The sequence below is a fragment of the Equus przewalskii genome, unplaced genomic scaffold (genome assembly GCF_037783145.1).
Source record: "Equus przewalskii isolate Varuska unplaced genomic scaffold, EquPr2 ChrUn-12, whole genome shotgun sequence".
In the NCBI taxonomy this organism is placed as follows: Eukaryota; Metazoa; Chordata; class Mammalia; order Perissodactyla; family Equidae; genus Equus; species Equus przewalskii.
In genome coordinates this window covers 917,188-942,640 of record NW_027228749.1, presented here as the reverse complement: position 1 = coordinate 942,640, position 25,453 = coordinate 917,188, and the positions used below count along the sequence as shown (strand labels likewise).

Sequence of the window (25,453 nt, the reverse complement as noted above, 5' to 3'; positions counted from 1 at the left end):
TTCTAAGACTATGAGACCACAGGGACTACAAGCACAAACTAGAGCCCTGGTGGGAAAGGATAAGCCCTACAGCAGTGCATTAAGCCTTCAGGAAAGGAGTATGGAATGGATGAAGCAGTGATTCAATCTACATTTGAGCAACTGCAACATGGGGAGGGGGAACTATTTCCTAAAATAACTCATTTTCAGACTCTTAAAGAATTATTCCTTGTTGTGAATTAAATCCATCTTCCTAACTTCTAGTCCTTTGTCCTACAAATATCTCTTGGGGCCATATCAATTCTACCCATTCTTTCAAATGAAGATAGCTATCCTGTTCCTGAGTCTTCTTTCTTCAGTTCCTTTCATTGGTTCTCATCTGGTGACTCTCCTCTGAGCAAGCTCCAGTACGTCTATGTGCCTCCTAAAAATGTGGTGCAAATAGTGCAGTTCTCTAGGCGAGGTCTAAAGGATACTAAGTATAATGCGATTCCCACTCCCCTACTATAGCTGGTGTGCTTTTTTTAACATCAGAAATTTACTTGATTAGCTATATTTGCTCAAATCTCACCTCCCTTTCCACTCTTCCCTCACCTTGTGCAGTTGTTTGTGGAGCCGAGTATAAGTTGTAACATTTAGAACACAATGCCTGACCTCTGGTGTAACTCATAATAATCATTATTATTAACTTCATCTTACTAGGTATGACCATTACAAAATGGAATTCCCACTTAAGATATCAGCTCAGGTCCCTTATAAATGGAAATGCTACCTCGCATTACATCTGCTTTTGGATTTTCAGACCACATTATCGCATCCTGTCCCTTTGAGCTAGGCCGCCTCTAATTAAGCCCCGCCCCCAGAACGGCCTCTCCCTGGCCCCGCCTCCGCGGCCGCAGCTCCCAGGCGCCTCGCGTCCTCCCCGCCCCCTCTAGCCCGAGGCGGGAAGTGCTGGATGTAGTCGCTGATTGGCTGGCTGTGGCGCAGCTTAATGGCGTCGGGCTGGCGATCCGCGGTACCTGCCGTGGCTCCCGGGCGGAGGCTGCCTGTGTGAGGGGTCCGGTGGCCCTAGCGTGCCTCGGCCTCGAGGAGTGAGAAGCGGAGGCACGAGCCCTCCCGATACTTCGCCATGAGTTTCCTGATCGACTCCAGCATCATGATTACCTCCCAGGTGAGCCACTGCCTCCCGTCCCGGGACCCCTCAGCCTCCCTTTCTCGAATCGTCCTCGCGGGGCCTCAGCGATGCGGGCTGGCCCGGGATCTTGCTCTCCTTGCCCGCGGCTTGCACCCGCCTCATCGGCACCCAGAGCTCATCGGTACCGGAGGGTGTGGGATTTGCTGTGTCCGCTACCCTCCACCTTTGGTGTGGGGAGGCGTCCTGCGGAGGTCCGCGCCCCGACCCAGCCTCCATCCCCCCGCTTTCCGGTCCACTTTGGAAGGGGTCAGGTGGCCTCAGCACTCGCAGCCGGTGTCGCGAGAAGGGAGCGGGCCCCGAAGCTTCTGCTGTGCGCTGCTGACCCATGGATTGGGGAAGACTGGTTCCGGGCGCGGGGTGCGCGGCACGCCAATTAGGGCTGGCTCCCGAGGACACGTGGGGGCTTTGCTGGTTACTTGTCAAATCCTGAATCCGGGTGCGGAGGAATTTACCGCCGTCACTTCAGAGATCTTCAAAGTACTGTCAGGTTTCGTTTGTGTACTGACACCTCATCCTTTAACCTCCGTTTGCTGCCCACGCTTTTCGGATCTTTTTCTGACCCTCCTTCCTTCCCGATTGGCCACCATTCATTCGTACGGTCAACCACCTCATCGACCATTATATGAAGCTTTGAGGGTACAAACATAAATAAGACACTGACTGTCCCTGCTCTATAGACGCTTCGTCTAGTGAGCCCCTTGCTTTTACCGTGTCATTTGTTGTTACTCTATTTTATTTTTTTAATGGCATTTATCATAGCACAGATATCATTTATGCATTTGTTTATGAATTCATTTTGGGGGATTCTGTGTTGTTCATAGCTGTGTCCTCCCTTCAAATGCAAGCACCTAATAAATATTTGTTGGCCAACTGTTAATATTTGTAGAAGCTCCGACTACCTAATTATTGATCCCCCCATTTTTCCAATTATTTAAAGTTTTTCATAATTGTTCCTTTTTTTTCAAATGGTGAATGATAGAAATGGTTCCCTTTTTGGGGATTCAAAGTACTAAATCTTTGGTTTTTGATCCAGTTTTCGTGTTGCTTCATCCTAATGCTTCTGTCCATAGAGTAGAACATTGTCCTTGTCTCTTGAAAAACTTTTATTACAACAGTTAAGAAAGTATGAAACAAGGAACACCCTAATACGATAACGTTTTTCATTTACCATCCTTTGCATAGTCTTCATAATTGTTGTTTTTATTGGCTGCATAATTTTCAAATGTATCAATGTACCAAAATCTGGACATGTAATTCTCTTGCTTAAAACTTTTCTAAGTCTTCTTGTTGCCCTTGGTGATAGCTCAGGATTATTTTTAGGCCTAGTACCAACTCAGGAAGAATGACAATATTTAAGCAGCATTTTTTTCATGCAGAATAAAATGTCGGTAAGTTGGCATTGCACTGTAGCCTCTAAGATTTTCAACACATATATTTGATCGATAAGTTGAACCAAAAGAGTGGCTTTCTAATCTTTTATGCCTTATAATCGTATAATACTTTAACTTTCACACATGCATTCACATGCAATATTAAATTTCATTCTCAAACCTGCTCTTTACAAATGGGGAACCAGGACCCAAAGAATCCTTTGCATGGAATGTCCTTTGTCCAAATATTTATGTCATCATCATCGTTTAGGTATCTGTAAAAATCTCACTTGAAAGAGGCTTTACCTGACTCCTTACCCCCAGTCAAAGTAGCCCCCCATTCCAGCCACTGTCTGTCTTATTTCTCTGTTTTATTTGCTTCTTGGCATCTATCACTATTGTTTATTTGTGTGTTGTCAGCTATACACTCCATGAGGTCCAGGATGTTCTCTTATTCTCTGGTATATTCCCCAGCATCTAGATCAGTTGCTGGCACATAGTAGAGGCCTAGTAAATATTTATTTTATAAAAAGCACCTCTTTAGAGAAGTGTGGTTACCTTGAAAACAACACCTCCCCCTCATTTTTCCCGTTTTGTATGAACTGAAAGATTTATTTGAAATGAAATCTGAAATCCAAGGTCATGTATTGAAGATGGTCAGCCTCAGGCAACATTTGGTGTCTTGATTGCTCACCATGCCACAGGATAAAGTTAAATCCTTACTGTGGCTTATAGAATCCCTTATGATTAGACCCTGCTCTAACCGCTTCAGCCTTGGCTCTCACCATGTCCTCACTTCACTTTATACTATAGCCTTATTAAACTTCTTTTAGTTCCTTAACCTGGCTGCGCTATCTTGCCTCCAGATTTCCACATAGTCCATTCTCTCATTCTGGACTTTTCTTCCCTTACCCCTCCACTTCTTTCTCCTGGCTAACTCCTATTCAGCCTTCAGAGCTCAGCAGGACATCCAAGAAGCCTCTCCCAGACTGGACTAAATGTCCCTACACATGCTTCCATAATACCTTTTGCCCACTTCCCTTATAACAACACTATCCATTGTTTCGTAATTTCTTGTCTATTTCCTCCATAGATTATAAACTCCTTGAGAGCAATGTCCATGCTCTTTTGTTCACCATTCTATCCTAGGACCTATTAGGCACTAATAAATATTTGTTAAATGAATAAAAGGGTAAATAAATGATCCCAAAAGAGTCTTTTCCAGTCAGTTCATTAATAACTGTCCTGCCAATGGCTGTCTTTTTTTTTCATCAGTAACTAATTTTCAGTGTAGAAGTAATTTTTGTAAAAAGCAGCTGAATGAAGTGAATGAAATGAAGAGCCTTCTATACAGTCATAAGACTTGTCAGTTCCAAAGTGCACTCTAAGTCCCAAGGTCAACACTGCACACTTTTAAAAATATTAATTCTCTTTTTTGAGTAAGAAGTTGTGCACCTTCTATTTTATTTGCCACACTGTTCAAAATTGCTTTTTTCTTCCACATGCTTTATAGATCCTCTGTAACTTGCCAGAATTTATATTTATCTTGGACTTAATGAATTCTCCAGTTATTTTTTTTTCATATGAGTTGTATGAAAGTCTTTTTAAATCTGTCAGTGTGAAAGGAGCCCACAATGAAAGATTAAAAGTATGTGTCTCTTTCTCTTTTTTATCCATTTCCCATCTCCTCATATAGACTAATCATTTTCGCTTGTTTTCTTTTCCTTGTCTAAAGTCTCATTTCAGGGTGATCTTGGTGATAGATATTATTTTCCTTTTTATCATCCATCTCCACCATACACACCACTCCCAGTCCTAAATGTCCAGCGTCTCCAACTTCAGTCACAGCTTCATAAGTCATGTAAACATGATCTCTAAACTCTGAATTTAAATGTCTCCACTGGTAGTGATTCATAATAGCCAAAGGGTCTCCTAGGTAGTCTAGGGGTGTTTTCTCTCGATCTGTTCATCCCTTTCCTTTCTACTCCATCCGAATTCATGGATCCAAGCTACTTTCTCATACCTTCTTATTTCTTTATCTACATACAGAAGTCCACACTTGTATCACTGCCATAGTTTGTCCACTACTAATTCAGGGGCCTGAGGCTGCTGTAGAAAACCACACAACTGTGCGCATTGCCGACGCCATCAGTTTATGGACACCCTCAGCTCATTGAATATTTCTTTTTCTTGACTGGAATCAGCTACTTGTTGTGTTCCCCTCATAATTTCTCTGGGCCTTTATTGTTCTTCTCAAAGCCCCTTTTTCTATCCTCACCTCTCTTACTCTTAGCAAATAACCTTGCTGCTCGTGTTTAAGGCCATCCTCTCCACCTTTGACTTTGATCTTGGAGCAGCTTATTGTGAAGTGGTTAAAAGTGCAAGCTTTGGAGTCAGTCACACAGACTTCAGATTGAATCCTGATTCTGACTCTTACTTTAAGTGGATTAACTTCTGTAAGCCTCAGCTTTCTCTGAAACCAGGACAATCAAGCCTACCTTATCAGATTTTTATGATTTAATGACATTACAACTCTAACCACTTAGAGCTCCTAAACTATAGTCAATGGTCGGTCAATAAAGGGTAGCTGCTGCTAATAATAATAAAATACTAACATTATCAACTCGTCTTCCAGTGTCCCATCAGTTCTTCTCATGTTTGTTTATCCCCTTACACTACTGCTTTCTTCCCCTTGGCCCATAAACTTTCCCTTTGCCCCACATTCTTCTCTGGGCTATCTAATATTTTCTCTTTCTCATCTTGGCTCTCCCTAGGGTAGTTTGTGCTTGTTGTCTCTGCTGCTTCACTCCCCATTCACCCCCAACTCACTACAGTCTGGTTCCTGCCTCCATCATCACACTGTTTAAACTGTTTTCCTTAAGGTCAGAATTGACCTCTGAGTTACCAAATCCTGTGAACATTTTTCAGTCCTGGTTTTATTGTTCCTCTCTGCTTCATTAAACATTCCTTTAAACTTTATTGCCTTGGTTTCATAATACCATACTCTCCCAGTGTCTCTTATTTCTCTGATCATTCCTTCTCTGTCTCCTTCCTGGTCTCTTCCCATTCCTAACCTCTAGTGTTTTCTTCTTGGCATATTGGTCTCTTCACTCTACATGCTATTCCTGGGTGATCTCATGTCCTTTGGTTGTTTTAACTCTTAGATGTATCTCAGCCTTGCCTTCACCATCTGGCTTTTATCTTGCCCTGGATGGCTCTCAGGCACTTAGCATGTCTAAAAGTGAACTCGTCATCTTCCTATCCACCACCCCCATTCCCAAATCTTTTCTTCCTCCAATATTCTTTACATAAATTGGGTGGCCTCACTCTTCATCCTGTATTCCAAACTAGTCATCTTTGATTCCCCCCTGCTGATTTTACCTTCTGAGTACTCAAACCTGTAGCTTCCTGTCCAACCACCAGTCTTTTTTTTTTTTAAGTAATTTTATTGGGGTTGTAATGATTTATAAAATTGTGTAATTTGGGGTGTACATTATTGTTTATCAATTCCTGAATATACTTCATCATGCTCACCCGGAGTAGTCTAATTTTTACCCATCACCATACATATGTGTGCCTTTGTCCCTTTCGCCCACCCCCAACCGCTTTCCTCTCTGGTAACAACTAATCTGTTCTCTTTATCCATGCATTTGTTATCTTCCACATATGAGTGAAATCCTCCAGTATTTGTCATTCTTTGTCTGGCTTATTTCCCTTAACATCACACCCTTCAGGTCCATCCATGTTGTTGCAAATGGGACAATTTTGTCTTTTTTATGCCTGAGTAGTATTCCATTGTATATCTGTACCACGTCTTCTTTATCTATTCATCTGTAGAAGGGCACTTGGGTTGTTTCCGCATCCTGGCTATTGTAAATTGTGCTGCAATGAACATAGGGGTACATAAGTCTCTCTGGATCATTGATTTCAAGTTCTTTGGATAAATAGCCAGTGGTGGGATAGCTAGATCATACAGTATTTCTATTTTTAATTTTTTGAGAAATCTACGTATTGTTCTCCATAGTGGCTGCACCAATTTGCATTCCTACCCGCAGTGTATGAGGGTTCTGTTTTCTCCACAACCTCTCCAACATTTGTTGTTTTTTGTCTTGGTAATTATAACCACTCTGACCTGTGTAAGGTGATATCTCATTGTAGTTTTGATTTGGATTTCCCTAATAATTAGTGATGTTGAGCATCTTTTCGTGTGTCTGTTGGCCATCTGTATACCCTCCTTGGAAAAATGTCTGTTCGTTTTCTCTGCTCATTTTTAGATCAGGTTTTTTGTGGAGTTTTTTGTTGAGTTGTATGTGTTCTTTATATATTTTGGAGATCAACCCCTTGTCTGATAAATGATTTGTGAATATTTTCTCCCAGTTGGTCAACCACCAGTGTCTTAATTCAGGCCTTTGTCACCTTTCATGTGGACTGCTGCAACAGCCTCTTATCATGTTTCTCCTTCTACCCTGTTGTTTCTTTCAAATGCACCTTCCACATAGCCGCCATAGTACTCTATATAAAATAAACCTGGCCATGTCTTTTCTCTTCTTAAATGACTCCTCATCACCTACAGACTGCAATCAAAGTTCCTTAGGATGGCCTTGAGGTCTCTCGGTCATTGGTCCTCTGCACCTCCTCTCTAGCCTCATTTTTAACCACTTCCTTCTTTGAATCTTATCTTCAAGCAGCACCAAACCAAGTGTAGTTCCTAGTATATACCATGCTATTTCTTACCTCTGTGCCTTTACTTATGCTCTTTGCTGTCTGGAAAGAAAGTCCTGTCGTCCTACCTCCAACCCCTATCTTTTACCTAACTAATTCTTTTTCATCCTTTAAGAGAGTGGTTTGTTAATATTTTAGGGTAGTGGAAACCTCTGAGTATGTGGTGAATACCTGGGAACCACTCTCTAGAAAAATGCATATAATCCCAGAATTTGTACATGATATCAGGTTTCAACCCCAAGATTAAAACCTCCTTCAGCTAAGTTATTATCTTCTCCAGAAAATCTGTCCTAACCCCCTACAGATTGGTTTGGTCTCTCTCTTTCATATTCTTTTACAATATCATGTGCATATCTCTATCATTGCCTGTCCCATATTATGTTATAAGTATTTAGTGTCTTCACTGCTATACTTTGAGCTCCTTGAGAGTGATGACTATCTTATTCATCTTTGTATTCCCAGCACCTAACACAGCACATTGAAATTATTACCAAAAAATTGAGATTGAATATTCCTGAAGAATAAACCGTCTTTGCCTATGGACCATTCATCCATTCAGCAAACATTTATGAAGAGCCTACTGTGTGCCAGGCATTGTGCTGGGTGCTGAGGATACAAAGATTGACGAGAGAAACATGATCCTTATCCTCACAGAACTTACAATCTGATGTCTAAAAAAATGTATGTATTTAGATGAGACATTAAAAAACTGTATGGTAAGTGTTTTGTTAAGGGAAATCCTATATATAGGATTATATAAAAAGAGCAGTTTATCTTTATTTAGGAGGTGAGAGAAGGCCTTCAGAGGTAGTAATAATTAAGTTAAGATCTGTAGGTTAAGTAGGGAGGGGACTGCAGAGAAGCTCCTGTCAGAGGACAACATCTGCAAAGGTCTTGATATGAAAGAATGCTGTGTCTAAAGAACCAAAGGCGGTTCCATGTGGCTGAAAATATGAGTTTGGTGGGTAGGCAGGACACAGCAAGAGGAGGAGGCGTCTCTGCTAAATCATGCTCAAGAGCCCACACTTGCTCCTAAAGTCCATGGGAAGGCATACGAGAATTTTATTCTTGGATAAAGTTCCTAGCCATTATAAGAAAAAAAGAGGAATTGTATCTGAGTATGTGTGTATATAGAGAAGGTTCTATTTACCAATGAAAAACAAACCAGCTTTAGAACACTGAACAGAGCTGTCGTGTGGCTACTGTCTCTGATGCCAGCTTGAACCAAAACTGACAAAGTGGGATCCAGCAATCTCTTGGCCTTACACTGAGATGGAAACCACTCAATATGGATTAGGCAGGATAGTGGAGAGCTAAGAAAGCTCCATAAAGGAAAACATATAAAAAATATGTCTTCCTACTACTTTCCTTCTTTTTCTTTAAATCTTAACTCCTTTCCCATGAAGTTGTTTTGTTTTGTATTTTTAACTACTTGCAAACGGGGATCATCTGTAAGAAGCAAGTTTCACTGGCTCCTTTTTTATTTGCTAACTTCTCTGGCTTATAAAATGATTTTTTAAGATTACAGGAAAAAATATATACTTTAATTTTCCTCTAACTTAAAACACATTCTAGTGACCAGCCTAGTGGTGTAGTGGTTAAGTTCACACACTCCACTTCTGCGTCCCAGAATTCACAGGTTCGGATCCTGGGCGCGGACCTACACACCACTCATCAAGCAAGCCATGCTGAGGCAGCATCCCACAAACAAAACAGAGGAAGATTGCCACGGATGTTAGCTCAGGGCCAGTTTTTCTCAAGCAAAAAGAAGAAGATTGGCAATAGATGTTAGCTCAGGCCAATCTTCCTCACCAAAAAAACAACTGCCCCCAACATACATTCTAAAACACAGATAATTTCAAAAATTGAAGAGCATTTCAACCTCTACTCCCAGAGCATCTACTCCTAATGTTGAAGACTCTGATAAGTAGATCTTATGTTTAATCTCTGAAATAACTTGTCTGGTTAGCAGACCTTTTATCATAAACTGGTCTGTATAAGGTATTTCTCAAAGATTGTATATATTGACCTTCTGTCTCCTTTCTCCTCCAGATACTTTTCTTTGGATTTGGGTGGCTTTTCTTCATGCGCCAACTATTTAAGGACTACGAGGTGAGAAGGGAGGATTTGAATTTTGCTAATACTGTATGAATTTAGATTGTTTTAAAATGGAGCAAGAAAAATATCTCCATTAAGGAAAGGCCATCTTCACTTCCAAGATAGGAAGTTTTTGCCAAAAGAGCATGATATAATTCTTAAATTGGAAAATATGATTTGGTTTAGTTGGGTTCTTTTTCAAAAAAGGTAAGTCGCGTCTATAGACCAGAAGGCAAGAGCCAGAAATGTCATGCCTGAGTCATGTCAGGATACACACCAGAGCGGATAGTTATTCTTTGGGACAGAGTTTAACATATAATGTCTCATAAATGTGCCCATTCATTTGGGTACCTGACCTTCAATGTTAACAACCAATCTTACATCCTAAGTTAATACCAAAATCCTAAGGCTGGTCTGGTTCTTATCTTAAGCCTTGAATTCAGAAAAACACCAGCCTGGACTGGACATTTCCTAATTAATCCTCCTCATTTAGTAATAAGCTCAATGGTTATAAACTATTTGAGTCATTTCTAGGATGTTCTCCATTAAACCTCCCCAGGGAGTTTAAGTTGTTGTCTGAAAAAGCCTGGGACTCTAGAGATTCTGTTCTGCTCAATACATTAAGGTCCGCCAAGGGAGGTTCCAGAACTGGTCCAAGGTCTGCAGAGTATTAAAGAGACCCTTTTAGCACTAACCTATATATATATAAACCTGTCAGTTTTTTGTCAGTGTGCGTCAGGAGTTCTAAGTGCTGCTCTGACCCTGTCACTTCATCTTCTTTTGCTTTAATTCTCCATCCACAAGAGGATGATGGTAATAGTGACCCGTGATTCAGAACACCAGTTACTTTCATCTGTCTCTTTAGCTCCAGGCAAGTTACTGTTGTGGCCCTGCTTCCAATGACTTAAGAATTTCTTCAAGATTAGTTTTCTGGCTTGTAACTGGAAGATTATCAATTCAATACTTCAAACAAGGAAATGACTTTTGGTCTCTATTTGGTTTTTAACAGGTACGTCAGTATGTCGTACAGGTGATCTTCTCTGTGACATTTGCATTTTCTTGTACCATGTTTGAGCTCATCATCTTTGAAATCTTAGGAGTATTGAATAGCAGGTAAGTAAGGGTGCTAATTTGCTGTCCTCTGGAATAGACTTATTATGTGACTTTTTTTATGGTAGAAGACTTACCTGGATCTCATAGCTGAAAAAAATCCACCATGTGATTAGTTTAGTCTCAGTAACTGTAATAATTACAGCAAATATGGTTCCCAGACCCTAGTAATTGGTTTGACAAAGATTGTGAAATAGAAAAAACAAGTCCAACCGTTGGCCCAAAGAACTAATTGACAGTGAGGCTATGGGAGCCTGGGTCTCAGGCTTCACTCCTAGAAGTTTCATTTTTCTCAGGCTTCTCTCTGACTGAGTCTTAGTAATAGCCCTTCACATTGTTCTGCTGATTGAAAAATTTCTTCCTGAAAAGATCAGAATTCCTCAGAGCTAGTTAAGGGCTTCCGTGAAGACTGAACTCCAGTTCTTACTAGTTTAGTTACCTTTGTTGATTTCACAGGCGTGGTCAAGTCTGATTGCACTTAGTGTTCTTCAAAGGATTTTTTAAAAGCAACTCCTGTCTGCCTCCAAGTAACAGACCTTTTAGTTTATTAGACAATCTGTCCAAAATATTTCCTGTTTCTTAAACTTCAAGCTTGAGTTTTTTTAGGCCAATGTTTGTGTGTAGAGTACATCAGCTATTCTTTGTAAATTTTTGTTATACTTTTTTATCGCTGCATGGAAAAATCTTCTAATAATAAAATGGCATTTGACTCTGTAGTTAGGAATCAGTGCTGAGCTAAGCTGTATGGTCGTTATAGACCTCTGACACTTGAGGCTTATAGAGATTATATTCTCAGATTCCTTTTTTGAGAATCAGACTTGATAATTATGGTCTCTTGGTAGATAAATTAAGAACTTGCAGTATGATAAAGGAGGAATATGTTCTGAGTCTCCTACTTTTAAACTTGTCCTTTAATCCAAACCTTTCTTGGTTGAACTGGATATAGATTGTATGACTATGGAGAATAGGCAGGTGTTATTTTACATGCTAGTTAATAATTTTATTATCACAACCTGAAAGTTTCACTGCAGAGGTCAGCAAACTTAGCTGTAAAGGGCCACATAGTATTTTAGGCTTTGTGGGCCATACAGTTTCTATTGCAACTACAGTCGTGCATTTCTTAATGATGGGGATAAGTTCTGAGAAGAGCATTGTTAGGTGATTTCATTGTGCAAACATCAGAGTGTATTTACCCGAACCTGGATGGTATAGCCTGCTACACACCTAGACTATGTGGTATAATAAGCTTATGAGACCACTGTTGTATATGCAGTCCATCACTGACTGAAAGGTCATTATGAGGCAGGTGACACAACTCTGCTGTTGTAAAGCGAAAGCAACCATAGGCAATATGTAAACAAGTGGGTGTGGCTGTGTTCCAGTCAAACTTCCTTTGTAAAAGGTGGCTGGCTGACCATAGTTTGCTGACGCTGATCTAAATAGTGATAGAAAGGACTATGACTCAGATATTCTAAAACCAAAATTTACTGCTTTTGGTAGATGATGTCCCCCAACTTTTAACTCATTTATAATTCATAATCCCATATAGTAAGACGCATCACTCAGTTACTTTGATGTCTATTTCTTAAGTGGTTTATCTTAAAGAGTGTAGGAAGAGGCATTGCTAAAATCTGGTTCTTCTTTGGGTGGCTTTTTGGGGATTGGTTGTGTGTAGGCTGAGATGTGTCTTCTACGCTTATTTTTTTCATACTAACATCTGGCCCTACTGTGTAACAGAAATATGGACCTTGATCATGTATTTTATCTGTGCATTGACTGCATTCCGAATAGTTTTCAAAGGAGAGTCTTGGCCCTGACCAAGAGTATCCTTTTGACTGACCTTTGAGCAGAAGTGGAATGGCCTCCAATTCGAATATATAATCTTGTTAGGATCCTTAATTTCCTCAGGAGAATGTCACTTTATCCTTGGCTCAAAAGACAATTAAAATACATGATTTGCTTTTAATTGGCAATGGATTACACTTGTCATTTCAAACCCACAGCCTCCCAATATCATTCAGAAGCTTAGCTAAAGTACTAAGTGTGATTACCTGGAGGATGTGCCGCTTGTTTGTTTCCTCTAGATGCTCCAACGTGGGTTAGTCCAAATGAGCAAAAACTGTCTGTATATCTAGACTAGATAGCATTGGCTCTCTGCACTGTAGCCTGTACTGAATGGCTCTTTGTTTTATGATTCCTGCCACCTATACTAAGCGGGAAACAATAAGAAACAGCTCTCTGAAACTCGCGGACGTTTCTCTTGAAAGGATGTTGTTGAGGATATTAATTGCCTTCACATTTTGTTCTTTATGAAATCTTTGGAGAAATTTCATTATGATCTTGGGAGTAATTCAGTAATAATAAATCAGTAATAATTATGCTTCCTTTAATCGGTTTGTTTTTACTATAGACAGTATGATTTATCTAACTGATCAAATTTTCTATTTCATATTGACCATTAGAAAACTTACAGCTAAATTTATTACCCACCTATAGCAAGTTTCTAGAACTCTATGGTGTGTATTTTCATAATAGCCATCGGGCCTGGCCTGATATTTTACCTATCTTTAACCATTGTTTTTCCTTTCCTTCACATTTCCTTATAGTTTATTTCGTCATCCTCTTTTTTATATATCCTCATAAGCCACCTAACCACTTAACCTTTTTGAAACAAGCCCTAAGTATAAGTAAGTTTAAAATCAGTAAATACGAAGAACACCATCAAGAAAGTAAACAGGAGCCAGCCCCGTGGCCAAGTGGTTAAGTTCGCGCATTCTTGCTTTGGTGGCCCGGGGTTTCGCTAGTTGGGATCCCAGGCATGAGCAGACATACCCCTGCTCATCAGGCCATGCTGAGGTGGCATCCCACATAGCACAACCAGGGGCACTCACAACGGGAAAATCCAACTATGTACCAAAGGGCTTTGGGGAGAAGAAGGAAAAAAAAGAAAATTGGCAACAAATGGTAGCTCAGGTGCCAATCTTAGAAAAAACACTAAACAGATATCCTAAGAATGGGAGAAAATTTTCGTAAATCACATGTCTGATAAGAAACTTTTTTCTAGGATATATATAGAACTCTTACAATTCAATAATAAAAGGACAAATAACACAATTGAAAAATGGACAAAGGATCTATATAGGCATTTCTCCAAATAAGATGTACAAACGGCCAATAAGTGCATGAAAAGATTCTCAACATCATTAGCCATCAGGGAAATGCAAATCAAAACCACAATGTGATACCACTTGACACCCACTAGGATGACTACAATCAAAAGGACAATAACAAGTGTTGGCAAAGCTGTGGGAAAATTTACAACCCTCATGCATTGCTGAAGAGAATATAAAATGGTGTAGCCACTTTGGAAAATAGTGGCAGTCTCAGAAAATTAAATATAGAATTATCGTATGATGCAGCAATCCACTCCTAGGTATATACCTAAACAGAAGTGAAATTACATGTCCACACAAAGACTTGTACGTGAATGTTCATAGCATCACCATTTGTAATAGCTAAAAAGTGAGACAACCCAAATGTCCACCAACTGATGAATGGATAAGCAAAGTGTGGTCTCTCCATACAATGGAATGAATATTGTTCAGCCATAAAAAGGAATGAAGTATTGATAGATGCTACGTGGATGAACCTTGAAAGCATGCTAAATGAAAGAAGCTGGTCACAAATGACAGCATATTATAGGATTCCATTTGTATTAAATGTCCAGAATAGGCACATCCATAGAGACAGAAAATATATTGGTGGTTCCCTGGGGCTGGGGAGGTTGGAAGGAAAGGAAAGCATCTGCTAATGGGTACAGGGTTTCATTATGGAGTGATGAAAATGTTCTAAAATTGATTGTGGTGATGGTTGCACAACTCTGAATATACTAAAGACCATTGAATTATACACTTTAAGTGGGTGAATTATATCTCAATAAAATTGTTATAAAAAATCCTAAAAATATCTTAATCAATAAATAAAATATTTTTATATGTAATAATAAAGTAGTCATGCAAATCAAGTGTTTAATTATATTGAGGGTACAAAAGAAGTATTTCTGAGTCTTTATAGCATATATTCTATTAACATTTATTTTTTTAATTCTTATATTGGAATAAGACTCCCAGTGGTGAATAAACAATAGTTATCCTGCCAGTAATAGTATATGTTGATATATGTTACTTATTATATGTTGCCTATGAATATAACTAGAGCATTAACATTTTCATTTTAATAAGTGAAATTCTTAGAAGGTTAAGATGGTCCTATATACCTTTCAGAACTTTATATTTTTTAATCTCTATAAATGAGCAGATGGTAACTATTAGATGGGATATAGTCAGTATTGAATTCAAAGAGCAAGAGATCTGTTGGAAGACTGAAGAGAATGAAGGCTGCTGCCCTCTTCCCCTCCTGCTGATATTCTTTGGCATTTATTTCAGCTCCCGCTATTTTCACTGGAAAATGAACCTGTGTGTAATTCTGCTGATCTTGGTTTTCATGGTGCCTTTTTACATTGGCTATTTTATTGTGAGCAACATCCGACTATGTGAGTATTTTAGCCTCTCATGTCAGCACGCAGATTGAGATGAGTACTCTTGGGAATTGAGGCTGTGGACAGCTTCATTTCTACGTTACTTTCAGTAGCTGTTGTTTAGGGCCACCTCACACAGCATCTTAAAAAGGTTGGCACAAAATAAATGTTGAATGAATGATTAGATTATTTGTCCTGCTACAGCTTTATTTCTGTTTCTATTATAGTGTCTCCCTTAACTCAACCCACATCTTAGTTTCAGCCGAATTTCTCTTATAGTAGTAAGGATACTTTCTCTAAAAATTATATTGTTCCATTCCATTATTGTATTGTTCCAAGTGCAAAAGCCAGCCAAATATTACTTAGCATGATTCCATATCTTTAAGCAGAGCAAGCTCTTTACATATATCTCTTTAACCTTACAGTCTTGTCTCCTCTTTCTCAGTGCATAAGCAGCGACTGCTTTTTTCCTGTCTCTTATGGTTGACTTTTATGTATTTCTTCTGGAAACTAGGAGATCCATTTCCCATTCTCAGCCCAAAACATGGTAAGTGTATATATGATGGGGAGGGAGATAGTGTTGTTTAAAATTTTCTAATTTTTAAAAAAAAATTTTTTTTTGAACTTCTGATTTGGGGGCTGGCCCCATGGCCGAGTGGTTAATTTCGCACACTCTGCTTCGCCAGCCCAGGGTTTTGCCAGTTCGGATCCTGGGCGCAGACCTAGCATCACTGATCAAGCCGTGGTGAGGCAGTGCCCACACAGCAGAACTAGAAGGACCTACAACTAGAATATACAACTATACTGGGCTTTGGGAAGAAGAGAAAAAAAAAAGAGGAAAATTGGCAACAGATATTAGCTCAGGGCCAATCTTTAAAAAACAACAACAACACTTTTGATTGTGAGAAATATTGCAAATTATTTCTCTAAAATTTTTCTGGTTTTGAACCGAATTTTCCCTTTATCCTAGGAGGTATCAAATGCTGGTATTGGAACAAACGTCTATCATTTTAGATTAGGAGGGGTTTTTTTGTTTTTTGTTGTTGTTGTTTTTGTGTGTGTGAGGAAGATTGGCCCTGAGCTAAGACCTGTTTCCAATCCTCTTTTTGCTTGAAGAAGGTTGTTGAGCTAACATTTGTGCCAATCTTCCTCTCTTTTATGTGGGATGCCCCCACAGCGTGGCTTGATGAGCAGTCCTAGGTCTGCACCTGCGATCCGGGCCTACCAACCTCAGGCTGCCAAAGCAGAGCATGTGAACTTAACCACTATGCCACTGGGCTGGCCCCTAGAGCAGGAGTTTTTGACCTTAGGTTACTGAATGATCTTTAAGGGAGTAAGGGATGGAGAAGTATGTCCTTAACTTAAATCTCCTGATAATGTATGCAGAATCTTAGGAATATATTTGTATGTGTATGAGGAGGTGAGATTTTCATAAGCTTTTATCAGATTCTAAAAGGGATCTATGACCCAAAAGGTAAATGGCCACTGTTCAAGTGATGATAAAGATTGTCTTTAGGGAGTGTATGTATTTTGGGAAAGAGCAGTGACATAAAACACTCACAATTAGTAGATAAAGAAAAGCTTTCTAGGAAACAGTGTCTCTCCTCACACAAAAAAAGTTCATTTTAAATACAAGAACAGGTCCTGGACAGAGCCCTAATTTCTGTGCTAAAAACAATGAACAAAAATTCTTCAGCTAACAAATCCTTCCAGAACTACTTTAGAAATATATATACGAATCTATCTAAAATATATTAGAGAGCTCACCTGTATTAAATATACTGGAGCTTTCAACTGGAGCTTTTTTAAAAAAATATACATCTATTCATTTCAGTCTCCTGCAGTATCTATCATGGTTCTCATGGCAGAAAACAGAGTCTACTCTAACTAGTTTAAGGCAGAAAGTCATTTATTACAGGGTATGTGTTAGGGAGTTTATGGAATTTCTAGGAAAGCAGAGACGTCAAGCTTAAATGCTGCATAGTGTAGAGAAACAGCCAATCATAGCACAGCACTAAACTGGAAAAAGACCCACTGAAGTTGTCACCCGCTACTGAGGAACTGTGATCAGGGACCAGACAGTAGAACCAGTGCTCCAGCTGCTGTAGCTCCGAGGTGCTGTCACCACTCCCACATTATTCACCTGTGCATTTCATGGGCATGTGAATTTGATACAACCTAGGTAACGTTCAGAACCTTAGCTTCAAGGAAATCTGGGAAAGACCTTTTGGGTTTCCAGATTCTTTAGTATAAGAAGACATGCTACAAAGGGATTGGAATGAATGCTGAATGAACCAGTGTCTAGAATCTGCCATACCTCCCATGCATCCCTCCTGTCTGCTCATTGCCTATAGCAGGACTCGGCGGGGGAGAGGTTATGAGACTCCTGCAGAAGGGGCAGAGGAAATGTGCAATTTTAAAAGTATATGCAACATATACAGTTGTTTACAACTGTAAATTTTTTAAACTAGCTATTTTGAAATTTCAGATAACATTAAAAGAAGGCCAAAAAAGTTAAGGAACACTAGCCTACCAAAAACATTGAAACTCTTAGAGTGGCATACACGACCTTCCATGGCCTGTAGAGTGGCAATAGCTCTCTCTCTCTCTCTGTCTGCCCTCCAGTCCTACCAAATTACTTGAAGTTTCTAGAGCTGTTCTGTCAGCCTGGACAATCCTTCACCCCTTGTCTACTAGCAACTATCTATTTATTCTTTCAAGATTCAACTCTTGTCAGTTCCTCTAAGAAAATTTTCCTGGCCATCATTAGGAGATATTAATTGCTCCCACCTCAATAGACTTATATCATCTATAAAATTTATAATTATTTATTTCTTTTTCTGACTTCCTCATTAACCTGTGAGTTCCCTGAGGTCAGAAACTACATCTTATTTATCTTTATATCCCTAATGCCTAGCATGGAACCTAGCACATAAGTATTTAAGACATGTTTATTGAATCAGTGAATGAAAAAAAAAAATTTAAGTTTCTCCAAGGTGGTAGGAATGTGGCACTCTGGATAGGAATTTAGGATTTGCTAATAGGATCAGCATGCCCATGTTAGTGTAGGGAAAGATTTGGAGTAGAGAGGCCCTGATAATAGAACTCTTGTATAAACTATTTCAGATAAACCCACAGAGAGACAAATTTGTTTGTGATATTAGAAATGAGGGACAAGAATTATGAAAGGACCCCAGGGCTGCTTACAGTGATAGCACAAGCTCACATGCGGTCCAAAGACATGACTCTGATGCATTTCTCCGGCTTTCTCCTCGTGAGCGGTCAGCTCACGTGACCAATGTGGCCACACCATGTCCAAGGGGAGATGAAGACCATCACATCTCTTGTACTTTCATCCATCCCTTTTTCTAAATTCTATGGGAATATCCTGAAGAAGACACTGAAGGGAAGAGCTAGGGAGATAGTTTCAGTTTTAGTCTTTCCTTTGTGCTCCACTAAGTAAGCATTTTGGTTTTATGCCTGAACATTCAGTAGTCTAATTAATTTGACCCTCTAAGAGAAGTAAGTAGGAAGAAAAGTTTAGACAATGGCTGAGAAGCAGGCAGCCTTACGCTGCCTTCTTAGAGCCTTCCCAGGACTGTCCCAACAACCAGTGTGGTTCATTGTTGTGGAGACCACCAAAAAACCATAAGACTCAATCCTTACCTATAACAGAAAAAATGTCTGTAAAAGTACTCCTTGCGCAGTGCCTGAACCAGGAAGGTTGGAAGACATTCTATAGTGGGAGAGTAGGAGAGACTAAGAAAGCATGTGAGGCTATGTGAGCAAATGGCAGTGGTGAGATCGTCTTCTGCAAGTCCCTTTATCCATCTGACTTCCCACTTGTTAGCTGAAAATAGGAATAATGATGACTGACCTGCCCTTCATAGAAGTGCTGAGATTAAGTAGATAGTATCTACAAAGATCTTCAAACCAGAAAAAGATATTCAATAAAGGGACACCACCTTAAAAGGGATAAAAATAGAGGGGACATTTTTCCTGTGTTTTATATTTAATAATCTGTATTAATCCCCTGGGTTTTTTTTATGTTACTGGGGGATAATTCTGTACCCATAGTCGGCAAACATTTGTTGAACACCTTCCACATGCCAGACGGTAAGGAAAGCAAAGATCAATGAGACATGGTTCCTTCCTGTAGAGAGGATGGAAATTCAAGAGCTATGTGGAGAGGAGAATCAACAGAATTTGGATGAGAATTTATTCATTCATTTAACAGTCCACTAATGTTTATTGAGCACCTGTCTATATTAAATGCTAGAGATACAACTCTGAGCAAAACAAACTTGGTTTCTGTCTTCCTGAAACTTGCAGTCTGGCAGGAGGAACTAAACAGTAAAGAGGTAAATATATAAACAAATAATTGCTAATTGTGATCATTGTCATCAAGGAGCACACAGCTTTCTATGATAGAGAATAATGCAGATAAGAATACTAAATTTAATGCAAGTGACTCCTCAACCTTTCTGAAGGATAGGACCAAAGCTAGACCCAGAAGGCACAAGAGATATCATGTAAAGCCCTGAGGTAAAAATGACTGTGGTGTTTTCACGGCGAGTAAGAGAGAGTATGGAGACTAGTGGGATAGGTTTTTTATTTTGGTGACTAGATAGTAGATGTCATTTTCTAAAGTAGGCAGTGCGCAAGAAGGAAGATCATTTGAGCTTGGGCTATGCTGAATTAGGGTTGTCTATGCACATCCATGTGATGTCCAGTAGGCAATTGGATGCATAAGTCAGGAACTTAGGAGAAAGGTATGGATTTATCAGTCTTCGTGGAGATAACTGCAGGCATCTAAAAAATTAGACATCATCAGCTAAATGCCATTAGATGAAGCTTGGGAAATGGGCAAGATCACCCAAGGAGAATGTATATATAGACTGAAATGAAAGAGAGAATTCTGGCCCATGTAAAGGGAAGAAAGACCAAGAAAAAGCAACTAGAGAAGTAAAAGAGAACACCAAGGGAAATGGTGGCGGTGTGAAAGCCAAGAAAGGAAAATAATTTTAAATAAGAATGACTCAATGTCATAAAAGATCAAATAAAACAAAGATTGGAAAATGTCACTGAATTCTGCAACCAGAAGAAAATTCACAGCCGTGTTAGAGAAATGGTTAAGAGCCCAGGCTCTGGAGCTAGACTGCTTGGTTTGAATCCTGACTCTGCCACTTATTAGCTGTGTGACCTTGACTGAGTTACTTAACCTCTCTGTGTCTCCATTTCCTCATCTGTAAAATGAGGTTTTCAGTAATATCTACCTTATAGGGTTGTCATGAGGATTAAATGAATTAATACATGTAGAATGCTTAGAACAGTGCCTGGTACGTAACAGATGCTTAATGAATGTTACCTACTATGTTGCCATTACGATTATTAGAGAAGTTTCATTGAGTGTAGAAGAATGGAATGGAACCTGAATTCCAGTCAGTTGAGGAATAAATGGAGGTGAAGAAAAGGTGACAACAAGTGTAAACTTCTTTCAAGAAGCTTGGCTGTTAAGGGAGAGATAGAGAGGATTGGTAACTAAAGGTAAACTCAAGGCCAAGAACGGACTTTTCTTTAGGAAAGAGACTTGAAATTGAAGGCAAAGAACCAGCCAAGAAAGAAAGATTGAAGATATGAGAGAGTGGACAAGATTCTGGAGGAGGTGGAAGGGGAATGTAATCTAAAGCACAAGTAGAGAAGTCTTAGCTTCGGACAGCATCTTGTTCTGAGGGGGACAAGTTGGGAGGATGGTTGCAGATGTAAATATTTATAGTAGAGTGGAGGTATTTTATGTCTAATATCTTATTTCTTACATGATAAAGGCGTTAGCTGAGGAGAACAAGGATTGGAAAAATGGATTAGAGTATCTGCCGAGGGGAGTGGGGAGAGGTGGCTGACCAAGGGCAAGAAAAGGATGCCTCGGTAGTGTTGTGGGCTCTCTTAAGACTGGAGACCATAAATCTGTAATGGCACCAATATCCATATGCGTTCTAGCAATTTTAGGCAGCTCAGGCGTGTGCACAGGAAAGGCAGAGTGTTAGATTGATCCAGAGTTGGGAGTTTGCAGGATCAGTGCTTCAGAAGGAGGAGAGCAGGGGACTGAGTCCTGGTGAGAGGAGTTGAAGTAAGCAAGCCGGGAGTCCAGGCTCAGTGAAGAGGGCAGTGGAAGGCAGGGGAAGCAAAAGAAGAGAGACCAGAGGTCACAGTGAGCTCTAAAATAGTGTAGTGGAAATAAAAGAGCAGGGGGACTGGAATATTGAAATTTTCTGTTTCAAAGCTAACAGAATTCCTGAATGGCAGTTCTGGCTTTTGGCCATGGGAGTGGATGGCTAAAGTGGAATCTATCCTAGAAATAGAAAGTGAAAACAAATTAAAACTAGTTTTTTCCGGCGATGTCAGACTTCCTGAGTTACTGTTCAGCATTGTTCTCTCTCAGGTCTCCCAAATATGTCAACAGCAGCATTTATTTTAACTACTGAGTTGATTTTCACCATTCTCAAATAATAGGAAACAATTGATAATTAGAATACAACCAATAATCTAAAACTCATGTCTTTGCCTTTGAATTACTCATTCATCTGTAAATTCAGCCCATTTATTAGACGCATTTTGTATTGATTGGTGGCAAAAATAAATAAGACATAAGCTAAAGAGCTTATGACCTAATGGGGAAATACATATATCGAAGGTAACTAGCACAAAGTGTTACCTGCTCTTTATACTTTTCCCGCAGATTTACTTCTCTAATTTTTTTTCCAAAGCTTTTACTAAAAGTACTTTACTTTGTTAGAATTTACTGTCAATAAGTGTAAACAGTCAATAAGTGTTATTTACAATTATTGTTATTATTTACTATTACCATATCCAATAATAGAGACGATTCTGGAAATATATAGGATAGGAGGAAAATCAATAGATTTTATATATTTATTATAAAAAATCTACACATTAGGGGCCAGCCTGGTGGTGCAGCAGTTAAGTGCGCATGTTCCGCTTCAGCGGCCTGGGGTTCGCCAGTTCACATCCCGGGTACGGACATGGCACCACTTGGCACGCCATGCTGTGGTAGGTGTCCCACATATAAAGTAGAGGACGATGGGCATGGATGTTAGCTCAGGGCCAGTCTTCCTCATCAAAATAAGAGGAGGATTGGCAGCAGATGTTAGCTTAGGGCTGATCCTCCTCAAAAAAACCCCAAAAACTACACATTAATAACTAAAATATGGCTGACATAACTTAGGTATATGTAATGGTTGATGTTTTCAGGGCTGTTTCATTTTGCGGTGCCGAGGAAAGCCATTTTAGCTATATCACGTGGCGTTAACGTGCTTTGATGTTTTTAGGGATCTTGTCCATAGAGCAGCTCATCAGCCGGGTAGGAGTGATTGGGGTGACTCTCATGGCTCTACTTTCTGGATTTGGTGCTGTCAACTGCCCGTACACTTATATGTCCTACTTCCTCAGGTAATGAGAACTTTGTCTCTTTTCTATTTTTGCTATTACTTCTTGAGTACATATGTCATATCATGCCACCATCATTACTTCTTGAATATTAGATCTATGACACTGCCTTTTTATTCTTTTTTGTCATTGATACACAAATCTTTATTTCAATTTGCTTTAAAATACCAGTATTTGTGTATAAGTATGTATGTATTCAGCCAGCCCTGGTGGCTGCCTTTTTATTCTTTTCCTCTTTCCTTATGGGCATTGACCTAGGAGTCTTTTTATTTTTTTTATTTTTTTATTTTGAGGAAGATTAGCCCTGAGGTAACTACTGCCAATCCTCCTCTTTTTGCTGAGGAAGACTGGCCCTGAGCTAACATCCATGCCCATCTTCCCCTACTTTATATGTGGGACGCCTACCACGGCATGGCGTGCCAAGTGGTGCCATGTCCGCACCCAGGATCCGAACTGGCGAACCCCAGGCTGCCGAGAAGAGGAACATGCGAACTTAACTGCTGTGCCACCGGGCTAGCCCCCCTAGGAGTCTTTTTAAATAAGTCTTATCACTTATTGCTTGCCCTTATTATTTGTCCTGAATTCATTTATTTCTTTTTCTTTTTTTTTTTTTTAAGATTTTATTTTTCCTTTTTCTCCCGAAAGCCCCCCAGTACATAGTTGTGTATTTTTAGTTGTGGGTCCTTCTAGTTGTGCTATGTGGGATGCTGCCTCAGCATGGCCTGATAAGCAGTGCCGTGTCTGGGCCCAGGATTCGAACCGGCGAAACCCTGGGCCACCGCACTGGAGCGAGCAAACTTAACCACTTGGCCTTGGGGCCAGCCCCTGAATTCACTTATTTTTAAAATGGCAATTTCAGTCTGACCTTCTCCACCTCCTCCTCCTCTCTACCTTTAAAAGGCACATTTCTAGTGGACAGCAATGTGAGCTAATCCCAACTTCACCAAATCAGTTTCTCCCAAAAGTAGAACAGTAAAAGACAATGCCAAGTTAAAAGCGTGCTTACACATATATCATAAATGTCACTGGGTCAAAGGTAAGAAAAACTATAAGGGAGCTGGTTCCCTTCCACTGCCCTGAGACCCCAAGAAGTATTAGCTATAAAAAAAACAGCAAAAGCATTTTTGCTTATTGCAGTCATTTTAATATTCTCTAGAAAAAGACAAGTCCTTCAATTACTGGGTACCATTTGAGGTTTATGTATTTCTCCAGCTGCCTTGTGTTATGCCCAAGGATGGGACCCCAAAACATTGCTAACAGTTTATGCTTATTATAGGAATGTGACTGACACAGATATTCTAGCCCTGGAACGGCGACTGCTCCAAACCATGGATATGATCATAAGCAAAAAGAAAAGGTAAGATAGCAGCACATTAAAAAACTTGTACTGTCAGAATTTCTCAATAAGAAAATTTGACTACGAGTTGGTGCTAATAGGGAATTTCATCTTATTTATTTTTGTTACAAGTTAAGGTACCATCAGAGACTTAGTATCTAGTCTTGTGTGAAAGAAAATTTTCAAGTTCAACCTTATTTCCTGGCTTTAGATAAATTATCTTGAAATAAATTGTTAGGATAAATTTTATATTTGAAGGTATTCTATATTGGGTGTTTTAAAAGTCTCTTGTTCTGCCTTTTTACGAACTTTTCGTGCCTCATTTCCATCTTTCAACTTCCTTTTCTCCAACTACTTTAAAAATCTTTCAAGTCTTCTAGGTATTGTTGTTGTATTTATTATTTTAAAAGTCCTTTTAATTGTGTGGTTTCAAAGTGGCATCGCTAGAAACCTATATCACGGTGGATAAAAGCATAAGCTCTAGACTCAGACTGTCGGAATTTGAGTCCTTGGCCTACAACTCCCAGTATGACCTTGAAGTAATTACTTTATCTTGTTATGTCTTGGTTTCCTCATCTGTAAAATGTAAATAATAATAATAATGAGCTGACATGTAGAGCTTTTAGAACAGTGAACCATACATAGCTAAGGAAAACTGTTGAACTTATTAATAATCTCCAGGACAGTCATTTGGTTTTAATGCTTTGCCTTCATTTAGTCGTTCATATATTCATTCACTTAATAATTAAAGAAAGCATAGTTTAGGGGCTGGCCCCGTGGCTGAGTGGTTAAGTTCGCGCGCTCTGCTGCAGGCGGCCCAGTGTTTCGTTAGTTCGAATCCTGGGCGCGGACAGGGCACTGCTCGTCGGACCACGCTGAGGCAGCGTCCCACATGCCACAACTAGAAGAACCCACAACGAAGAATACACAACTATGTACCGGGGGGCTTTGGGGAGAAAAAGGGAAAAATAAAATCTTTAAAAAAAAAAAAATTAATAAAAAAAAAAAGAAAGCGTACTTTATTCTAGGAACTGTACTAAATGCTGAACAGCACACAGAGTAGAAAGATGACAAAATAATCAATTTCTACCTTCATGAAGCTTATTAATCAACTGTCTTTATTAACGTTATTACTACCCATATAAAAATGATGACAGGTTTTAAATTGCATGAGTGTTTTTTGCATTTCATATTTTTTCCTTTAACATTTATCTATAGTAAGACCCATAGTCAAGTCAAAGAAGGCTTAATGTAAGAGATAACAATAGACATTAAAATGATAAAGAGGCCCAGATTCGCCAATTAATTATTTGTCTGCATTTCTCTACGTCTTTACTAGGGTATTGGAAGCAGATACACGTATATACATTTATTTACTTTTATATGTTTTGTTTACATTCATTCTATACAGTGTATTTTACATGAATGAATATGAATGCTGATTTTTAAAATACAACAATAAGAGCAACATTATTCAATATTGAAAAATACTTATATAGGAATAATACTATGTCGATTCCTAAGATCATTCTCCCTTTTACTATATTTCTTTTATTCCTATGGAGAGATAAATATAAAATCATGACTCATGGCAAGTGTGGATGTGCACTCGCAAGCGCTTTCATCACTAGTCATGGTTAGGA

The 25,453-nt window shown here is 39.4% G+C and overlaps 1 protein-coding gene across 6 annotated transcripts in view; it reads left to right on the top strand.

Annotated features, from left to right (window-relative positions):
* The first annotated feature begins 883 nt into the window (after positions 1 to 883).
* GPR89A (G protein-coupled receptor 89A) overlaps positions 884 to 25,453 on the top strand; it is a 52,233-nt gene continuing 27,663 nt past the window's right edge. For 4 of the 6 annotated variants that reach the window (XR_011536655.1, XR_011536654.1, XM_070607577.1 and 1 more), the window contains exons 1-7: positions 895 to 1,150; positions 9,319 to 9,378; positions 10,373 to 10,476; positions 14,919 to 15,025; positions 15,456 to 15,557; positions 22,357 to 22,477; positions 23,751 to 23,831. Coding sequence is in view for 4 of the 6 variants with exons in the window: in XM_070607577.1 (XP_070463678.1) it covers positions 1,109 to 1,150; positions 9,319 to 9,378; positions 10,373 to 10,476; positions 14,919 to 15,025; positions 15,456 to 15,557; positions 22,357 to 22,477; positions 23,751 to 23,831 (617 nt within the window). In the remaining 2 variants the exon portion in view is untranslated. Of the gene's footprint in view, positions 1,151 to 9,318; positions 9,379 to 10,372; positions 10,477 to 14,918; positions 15,026 to 15,455; positions 15,558 to 22,356; positions 22,478 to 23,750; positions 23,832 to 25,453 lie in introns of all 6 variants that reach the window. The other 2 variants (XM_008528213.2, XM_008528212.2) reach the window with 1 other exon arrangement.